Below are 10,576 nucleotides of genomic sequence, written 5' to 3' on the forward strand. Positions count from 1 at the left end.
ACCTGTGAGAATCATGTTAGAAAAACAAGAAATGTCTGCTGTCAAGAAGAGCTTACAAAATTGTAAAAATCAATATACCTACAAATCCAGCTATAGATTTGTTGTATTATTTCGTGAATATGTATGTTGAAGATGATGACCCCAAATCAAACAATCTTACTGGCTTCCCGTCATATATATTATTTGTATTTTATTATTTTTTAGATCTGATTTACAAAACAACGCAATTATATCAAACACGAGTGCTCTTCACATGAAGCTAAGACCCACATCTAGAAGCTTGACGAGTGTTCTCAAAGAAAAAGAAATATACATTATACCTTTTGACGTTCTCCAAGACACGAGCCATGAGGAATTAAAGGTCATATCACAATATTTTTAGCCCAAGGGCCATTCTACCAAATAATTGTCATATTATCGCAATCGAATCAAAACACTATCTATGCTATAATAATTGATCCCCAGCTACGAATCCGCTGCGGATAATTTTTGATGCTTAAATTCGAATTTAGAACGGAATAGAATCGAGATAGAAGTGTTTTTTATTCATTTCTAGGACACATGAGGCTTTAAACAATATAGTTACGATTATGTCCATTTTAACACATTTACGTTGATAACAAATATGTATATTTTTATACTATGCTTTCTAAATTTGAATAATGTGCTTTGTTAAAGAAATGCTAAGTTTTCGTTTAAATAAGGAAAATACGCGATGATTATATTGTTCCGTTTTTAGCATAAGGTCGAAGAAATTAACACAAACGAGCGAAAGAAATTACGACAGATTTTCCCTTTTAAGTCAATATCAGCGGTGAAGAATAAAAGGGATGACGTGTATTGTCAATGTTCTAACACAACATTTGATAACAATACCAATGAACTTGAGAAAAATAAACTTATTACATGCGTTTGTCCCAAAGGAAAGTCAGAATATGAATTTGTGCATAAGGTGACGTATATGATAATAATATTTAAATTTTATTAAGTCAATTTCTTATTTATAAATTTCCTAAATGAATTAAAAATATTGGTTGCAAATTATTGGACTTATACATTTTTAAGTTTATTCTTGTTTAGCCAACTAATTAATTATTTGATTCTTCAATGTATCTAAGGCCATAACAACAGGGTGTACGACATTACCTAATCATATTTATACATTAAATATCATCATTACATAATATAACAAAGACAAACAAAGTGGCTTTCCGCTATCTGTCCCTACATATATTTAGATCTTTAAAATTACGAAACGAATTTTTATGCGTTTTTTTTAATGGATAGAGTGATTCAATAGGAAGGTTTTTCTATATAATACCTATATAATATAGTAAAGAAACAAGAAAAAAATCTATACTATATTTAGTATCAGCATTGCACCCGCGCGAAATCGGGGCAGTTCGCTAGTTTCAACTAAGAATAGTATACTTAATAAAAAATTAAATTGCTTTTTTATGACTTATTTAAGCCGGTGAACAAGTACAGCTCCTGATGGTTGATGGTCATCATCGCCCAAAGACATTGTTTATATTTTCACTATTAATCTTTGATGGTAATGCCCTCTTGATCTACTTTGACCAACCATTGTCTAGGTTAGATCGATGCACAGAAAATATCAGTGCACAAACTGGCACACACTTGTACACATTTGTCGTATCTCAAAACGCGACGGGAGAGCTATTCGAACAATCGGAGAGACTCAAGGAAATTACATTATAATTAACATGGCCGAATTAATATCTTAGTAAAGTTTAATTTTGATGCGAATAATAAATTTATAAAGAATGCCTTTTTATTTACCTCAATTATTTACTATTGATATGTTTTGGAAGTTAGTTTATGTATATTTTTGCTATCACGAATGTACACATGTAACACGTTTTTCAAGTTTTTTAATATTTAAATTCAACAGATTGCAGTAATCCCAATATCTCAACCAAATACGAAAGACCACACGGCACCTGTATCAACGTTCGTTACTGATAGCGTGCAAACATCTGACTGTTCAATTAACTTAGTAAGTGAGCTTTCATCAAACAAGAAAATACGTTTTATTTTTACCATATCTTACAATAGATACATTATTTTACAGGACAACAATTTCAGTCGCAGAAATCCGATATTCGTGAAAATTATGTGTCCACATAAACTAAAAGAAATCTGATTAAATTATGTAATTACATGTTATACTTTAAAATATAATAAAACTTTACAATCGATGAATGTTTGAAATGAAAAAAAAAAATAATCGGTAAAAATGTTAAATTTATTTACAAAATTTTAAGCGTATATTTACATAAGAGTTTCAACAACATTAAATTTAATTAATTGGGCACACCGTAAGATGTAGAGGGCTTAGATTGAGGTAAAAATCCAATGCTCTGTGATTCACTAGCTCCGCTGGATTGAGCCTGCGAGCTGAAACTCTGGCTCGATCCCGACGACAACGGTGAGTTGTGTACGAATGATAACACTTCGATACTGGGCTTCGCGTTCTCCAAAGAAACTCCCGATACCAGTGACAGGTATCCAGCATCTCTGGCGGAAGTATGTTCGGCATCTTTTATGATGTTCTGTACTCGTGATACGACCGTTTCATCGAGAGCCTCGCTGTGTGTTTGTTGTTGCTGTGGGCTGTTGTACTGGGCAAAATCAGCCTGATAGCTTGATTGACCTGAATTGCCGTTTAGTTGACCTGGCAACAAAGACTGACTCGGAGCCGATTGCTGGTATGAATACCCTTGGGTTTCTTGCTGTTGATAATATTGAATGGGCTGTGGTTGAGGTTGGGGTTCAGGTTGAGGAGCAATTATAGCAGGAAGAGGGCGGATTTGTTGAGGGACACCGTATGATGGGCTGGGCTGCGGTTGCGGTTGGAATACAGGTTGTGGCTGGGGAGCAGGCTGCGGTTGGAATACGGGTTGTGGCTGAGGAATGGGTTGTGGTTGGTATACGGGTTGGGGTTGGGGAATGGGTTGCGGCTGGTATACGGGTTGTGGTTGAGGAATTGGTTGTGGTTGGTATACAGGGAGTGGTTGGGGAATGGGCTGTGGTTGTGGTTGGTATACTGGTAGCTGTTGAGGAATAGGCTGTGGTTGGTACACGGGTTGTGGTTGAGGATAAGGCTGTGGTTGATATACGGGCTGCGGTTGAGGAACAGCTATTGGGAGAGGACGCAACTGGCTGGGTTGTGGCTGAGGTTGATACACTGGCAGAGGCTGGGGCGCTGGCTGAGGCCGATAGTTGATTTGTGGTGGCTGTTGGACTGATGGTCTTTGATAATTGTAACCGCTTGAAGAATGATGATGGTGATGGTGCGCTGGTGGAGCGTAATTAATCACCGGCGCTTGTGGTGGTGGACGCGGCAAGTGGTAAGGCGCCTCAGCCCACACTGCAGCCACTAACGAAATTAAAACTACCTGAAAACAAAATTAACTAATTAAAAATAAATAATATTAAAAAATTACAATAATTACGAAACGATACAATGAATTCAATGAAATCTTTATACTATAAACAATTAGTTCATATCCATTAACAAAGTAAACAAATTATCCTCATTATGATTGACTATTTGAATAGGCGGAAAGTTGACCCGAATCGCGTTGACATAAGGCCGTGTGTACATTTTCACTTTCGTCACATTTACTCACCGTGTGCCTCATGTCTCCGATACGTTGAAGTCAGTGTGCGATATGAACAGAAACATGTTCTTTTTATACGCACCACCACCACAGACGCGGTCCATGAATGGAGGAGATCACCATGATGTATTGCACAAATCACGTTCGACGCGTGATATTGCTACCAGTTTAATATGACGATTCAAAATATTAACCGCAATCTATTGTTGTGTTATTCACTTAGATACTTTTATTGTTCTATATTTGACAATATTTACTTATGAGTTGTGAAATTTTTATACGTATACGTACGCAGCTTCGATCTTCGTTCGTTGAGTAGGGTGAGGTGAGGTAGGAATCAAACCCAATTTGATTTAGTTAAATATTATTAAAAAGTATTTAACCGATTGAGTTAACAATCTTTATCAAATATCATTTATATGTTGAATCGATAAACAATAATTCATCGATTCATTTTTAATTAATGTATCGTAGTTTAAATGTAAAACATCGCAATTGTATTAAAAATTTTAGGCGGTCTGAGACCGTCGAATTTCCCAAAACATAATGAAATCTATTTCAAAACAAATAAATTTAATAAATAGTCAAAACTTGAACAAAATTGAACATTAGAGGCGACAATCACAATAGAAAACTTCATTAAAATTATAGAAAGGTGAAATAAAAAACGACTAGGCAACTAATATTTAACTAGAATGACTTACTCAGTACTCAGTACTTACTCAGTAATATGTTTTTGGTATCTGATATAATTTAAAAGATGTTTACTTTTATTATTAGTTTCGATAGTTTTCTTCTAAAACTTAGCAAGTCACCAATTATTTAGTTATGGAACCTTTTTACACTTAATTGCATCTGATATAAGTATAACCCGCTGGTTTTCGCCGGAGGCTTCGGTCGCTCTTTAGGCGTTGGTTGACAGCTATTGCACACAAAATCTTAATAAATGATTGCCTATGTATTATTATGATACGCTATATTATTGTAAAGTTTCGTAAAAATTCATTCAATAGTTTTTGCGTATCAGACTTAAAAACATCCACACATACATCTTTCGCCTTTACAATATTATTGGCAATCTTTAAGCATCGTTTGAGAAACTTTTTTAAAGAATGTAATAATATGTAGTTTACAATTATGTATATATATTTTGATATATACATATGTATTATATTTCTATGTGTGTATTATTGTGGTGTATTTATGTGTAGTTTATTATTATACCTTAGTAGAAATCTTATTATATTATACTATTTATCTTTTTCTATATCTTTTCTTCACTTACCTGTTTTCGTTCTAAGCTCCTATCACCAAAGTACTATGTATCTAATGTTTTGTATTTCCCATATATTTCTATGTGTTGTGCGATAAAGTATTTTAAATAAATTTAAATAAATATTATTAAGGATTTTTATCGTGGGATGAAGTGAATAAAATAATGAATTCCTAAATATACAAACGAATTTTATTAAGATACTTTCTTACGTTTATCAAAATGCATGTATTAGGAAGAGGTATTAAGTTATTAAGAAGAGAAAAATAGGTATTCCATAATCTCTCTTTAAAATTTAATATGCGAAACGTCTAATATATGCATAAGATATAATACTATGCGTCTAAAAAACCTGTTTCCGGTTTCCAATATTCCGTAGAACCTTTCGCTTGCCAAACAATATGAAGTATTAGTTTTCCTCAAAGTCTTTATTTTTTATATAATAGGTAGGCAAACGGACAAATAGATCACCTGACCACCAAAATCCCACCATAAATATTGGTACTGTAAGAAACATGTTGAACAGTAAAACAGGTATGGTGAACCTCATATCGCTGAAATCCCCCTAGGAACTAAGATGTTATGTCCCTTATGCCTATGGTCCACTGGCTTACCCACTCTTTAAACCGGGTTAAAACGATACTACGTTTTGCTATTTGTTGATGGTATTTGTGATGAGTCGGTGGTACCTAACCAGACGGGCTTGGACGTAGCCCTACCAACAAGTATTTATATTTGTAATTTGGCGTGTTTTCTACAAACATGCTTATCCCCGCTTCACTTATACGTTAAAAAAATCATCTTTTTGTGTATTTTTAGACAAGGAAAACCTTGTAAATTATACTGCATAGTTATTCTTGCAGCAGAATAGTTGTAACCTAAAGAATACGTAAGCTTTACACCGCGCCTATTTGTCTTTCTACAATAGGAAAGTTTGGATTCTTGACCTTGAGCCTTTTTGTTAGTCGGAATAGCTAAAGGCATCAAAACATATAATAAATGAAGCATGTATGACACTATATTACTTGGTTTAAAAAAAATTATGACAGAAATCGTAGTAAAATATCATAAATATTATTAAGGAAGAATAGATTAGTACAATAAAAACTACAATTTGGACACTTAATTCCCAAAACTCAAGATAAACAACCTAAGGTTTACGTATTTCATGAGATTTACTAATGACACAGCTATATTATATATTTGTAATACAATCCAATAACACTTAACTACTTATATCAACTTTAATATTACTTCCAAAATTCCGATAACAGGATCAAAACATTTTTCACAGATCCATCCATCCATCCATGAATACCAGACTAATCAAGCTCTCGACCACGAACGATACAGCGTCCATTTGCTAACAAATTTTGTTTAATGGTTAGAATAGAGTATTTCATGATGGAACATATAGAAGTAACTTATACGATCAAACTCGAAACTCAAAGTCGATCGTAAGATATAATTAGTGATATGAAATATAAAAAAGCGTGAAATTGATACTTGTTGATTTCCAAGCAATATAAATTACATACATATATAATTGTAATTAACTAACATGACTGTATTTTTAAATGACGATTCAAAATTACTCGTAAGAGTCTATTTGAATAAAGTCTATTTTGATTTTGTTATGCAATAATTATTATATTTTTGAAATATAATCATCATAATAGTGTAACGCGGAAATACAATTTAGACATTTAATAATCAAGACTCGAAGCCCAAATTTTGATTTTCGACTTAGGATCGGTTGCTGACTGCTGTATCCAAGCAACGTTCCGTTATGTCTACGGGACCTTATTCTGTAAATGCCAACCTTGCCTCTTTCGGACCAATAAAACTAATAACAGATATAAGGATAAATGTTTGAAAGTGACAGTTGTTTATTGAAATAAAAATGTGACGTCAATCATGCAATTAATTATCAGTAAAAAAAAAAAAAAAAAACAAATCATTTTCTGAATTTAGCGAGCTTTAGAGTAGTTAGTTTTGCTGGTGGTTGTTAACACGATATAACAACACACGACGTAGATTTAAAATACACTCGCTAAATAAAAGTAGTATGAGAAGAAATTACTATCAATGAACCAACCAATCTGAGTAGTGCTAACAAGTGAAAATATAATAAAAAAACAAATCGAACGATACGTCTAAACACGTAACGCAAGTATCCAAAATCTTAACTTTACCTTGTATTCATCAAACAAGCAATTTCTTAACAGTGGCTGAATTTAAAATTAAGTCATACAATGATTGACATCAAAACGACATAATTTGCAATCGTGTCTTCAGAGAATTCGCACAGAATACTTATGGTGAGATAGTAATTACAAAGGTCATAATTGCTTATCACATAGCTTTGGGTGAAGCTAGAGATATTGGCTTTACTGGTCGGAGGTCGCAAACAATGAGGTAAGAGTGAAATTTAAGCGACCGGCACACGGTCACAATTTACACCTTTGTATACAACGAAGAGCTCGAATGTGTTGTAACTAACGCAAATATATTAGATAATCATTTATTCTCTGTGACCTTATACTGTTTCTAAATATATTCTAATGGTAATTTGTGTTACGTCCCATTTCTGTTAGACATGTCATAACCATCATTGGTATCAAATGTAAGAATTTGCATATCGGTAACAGTTTACGTAGAGCGAATATTTAAATGGCTAGTAAAAGCCTGCCTTTCCCACTGCTGAGATAAGGCCTCCTCTTCCATGAAGGAGAGGGTTTGGAACATATTCCACCACGCTGTTCCAATGCGGGTTGGTGGAATGCACATATGGCAGAATTTCGATAAAATTAGACACATGCAGGTTTCCTCACGATGTTTTCCTTCACCGCCGAGCACGAGATGAATTATAAACACAAATTAAGCACATATATATATATATATATATATATATATATATATATATATATATAATGAATGAATGAAATGAATAGTATAAATTGAATCTGCAACTATAAATTACTAGACGGCCTGTATACATTGCATTGAATTACTGAGGCTACATTAATTGTGAAATACAAGGAACATTTGCTATTGAATTGTATCCTTAACAGTACTATACCCAAACACACACAAACACAACGCTATGACTTATATATACTTGAATGAAGAAGGTAACTCGTTCGATTCTATATCGACCGACTGCGGTGAAACGTCAGTCCAGCTCAACGTATCGAACCGGCCCCGGATTTACTGCCGGTTGAATCTTTTAAATTTCGAATGCGGTTCCCCTGACGTTCGGATAGTTGTACCGATTCTTCACAGATAATGTGTAACTCCTTGGAGCTTAAACCAAACCAACCAATATATATATATATCAGTATTTGCCTGGGTTTGAACCCGCAATCATCGGTTAAGATGCACGCGTTCTAACCACTGGGCCATCTCAGCTCAAATGCCTAGAATTAATATAATGAGAGAATATACGCCTTTTGTGAATAATTGTCCGACTTTATAAATTTACAGTCAAAGAAGCAATATGCTTCATTTGATGTAAAAAATTATGGCAAGGACGAATTACGTGCAATATAATCACTTAAGCTCAAATAGAATACGGACACGAAAACTTAAATAGATTTTACATAATGTAGTGGTAAGAAGAAAAAGACTAAGGTCGTGACATAGATGCACAACAAAAGAAGTGACTTCCGAGTTTTTGTTTTCGACCTTTGGAACTATAAAAAAGAAAATAATAAAGCCCATCTTCATGATGTGCAATATTACTAACTTTGTTTTGACGTAACTGTCTTTCGTTTTATTAAATTTAACATCATAAAATCTATGCGTACAAAATATAACTTATAGGAAGAAATTATTTTTGTGAAATTCTGATTCTAAACTAACATATTCCACAGCGGGTCGTAATTAACAGCTTATGATGTTTCTGTAAAACGCAGCGACTATAAATTTAAATTTTTGTAAAACGAAAGTATTCTTATTCCACTAGTTGGCTACTATAAATGTTACTCTTCCAGTATAATTGGGACTGAAAAAAGCTTGAGACGGTTGATATCCACGCGTTCTATTCATTAAAATGTATTTTTTTAGAATGCTCTTATAGATACTCTAATGATTTACCTTGCCCTTGTATTTGCCTTGAAAAAAAAGTAATAGCAATTTTTTTAAAGGTCAGCAGGCAAGGTAAAAACATGTCCTGCCAATTGCTACCATGGGATTTATTGTGTGATATAATAATTACGGCTTAATTTAAAAGCTTCTATATATTATTAACATTATTGTATGTTTTTTATATTAATTACAAAGTAAAGGAAATACAATATGAAGAAATAATTTATTCAGTTCACTAAAAATATTACATTCGTATTTTAAGAACATTTTTAAAGTTCACTAATTAACGGCTTGGTTGCTAAAAGAGAGCAAATTAAAGGCTATTTTAAAATTTAATAAATTAAATAAATGTTTTAAAAAGTTTCCACTATTTAACACAATATAGGTACATATGACTCGTTTATGATATAAACAGGAAATAATCTTTTACAAAACCGTCAAAAAAATCATCAGACCAAAATAATATTTTAATTAATACTTAATAAAAGTAAATAAATCATAATTCAAGTATTTACTTTATAATACCCAATCCATAAATAATAATTATTTTATAAAATAAATGAAATGTCATATAGATACATTTATGCTTTTGTAATATTGACTAGGGATGTAATAGACATCTTATAGTACAGTAAATATGAACGAAATCGTCGGATAACCGAAATGAATATCCATCCGATTTGATAAATAATACCAAAAATAACCTAGAAACAATGACAAATTGTTTATAATCTATTAATCGTAACATGTTCCTCATTAAAACTATTCAAATCAATCGGATATTCCGAATAAATTTCGTATCCGTAGCTGAAACCGGTAAGACATTACTTATATATCGGTATCTAAAATAACATATCCATATATATATGTAAGAAATATTAATTACAATAGTAATGTAATGATGACTTTTGAGTGTTGCGGTGGGTTGAAAAGAAGGGGTAAATCGGAGAGAAGGGTATTTTGACAGTTACTAAATCACATTTGGATTTTTGTTAGCGGAGGTTACAGTAACTTGCAAATGAAAAACAAATATCAAAATAATATTCATCATAATAAATTAATGGTTTCATATATTTAAACCTTTTTGTTTTGGTGACAAGCTGAGCAATTGTGCGTCTTCTTTTGAAATGTCAAATAAATAATGAAAAACATCGGGCTATAATAAAACAAAAAGCAAATGGACCGCACGTAACAAAAGCCCATACATATTGTCGGCAGTGTAAAACGCGTATTTTTGTTAATACGTCAATAGCTGTTACTTTAATTATTTATTGACGTATAAACAATTCTTTCATATTTCGTGCGCTACGTCGGTTGTTTGTTTATAAATAAAAATAAATATTCGTATAAATGGAATCAGGTATTAAACTCCAACTTCTATAATTTTAAATACAGCATTGTAAAAAGATTGTGTAAGCTGACTTTTATTTAACGTTTTAAATTATTATTAAATATTATTTTTATTAACAATGAAATATTATTGACTGCCGGTAATTATATTTTGTGTATGGCAACAAATATGTGTACGGTGATTTGATTTATTCGATTTCAGCGTTGAAGGAAAAAC

At 32.5% G+C, this 10,576-nt stretch overlaps 1 protein-coding gene and 1 long non-coding RNA gene across 2 annotated transcripts; one reads left to right on the plus strand and one right to left on the minus strand.

The window, feature by feature from the left end:
• The first annotated feature begins 224 nt into the window (after positions 1-224).
• LOC124536020 lies at positions 225-2,020 on the plus strand. Its single transcript, XR_006966854.1, has 3 exons — positions 225-361; positions 740-952; positions 1,916-2,020. It is a non-coding gene; the product is annotated as an uncharacterized LOC124536020 (long non-coding RNA).
• Positions 2,021-2,293: 273 nt separating this feature from the next.
• LOC124539713 (extensin-like) lies at positions 2,294-3,720 on the minus strand. Its single transcript, XM_047117056.1, has 2 exons — positions 3,657-3,720; positions 2,294-3,422 (listed from the first exon to the last, which is right to left on the minus strand). Exons 1-2 carry the CDS (start codon positions 3,666-3,668, stop codon positions 2,328-2,330), a joined length of 1,107 nt encoding a protein of 368 aa, XP_046973012.1. The 5' UTR covers positions 3,669-3,720; the 3' UTR covers positions 2,294-2,327.
• Between the last annotated feature and the right edge of the window lie 6,856 nt (positions 3,721-10,576).

The sequence above is a fragment of the Vanessa cardui genome, chromosome 2 (genome assembly GCF_905220365.1).
Source record: "Vanessa cardui chromosome 2, ilVanCard2.1, whole genome shotgun sequence".
Taxonomy (NCBI): Eukaryota; Metazoa; Arthropoda; class Insecta; order Lepidoptera; family Nymphalidae; genus Vanessa; species Vanessa cardui.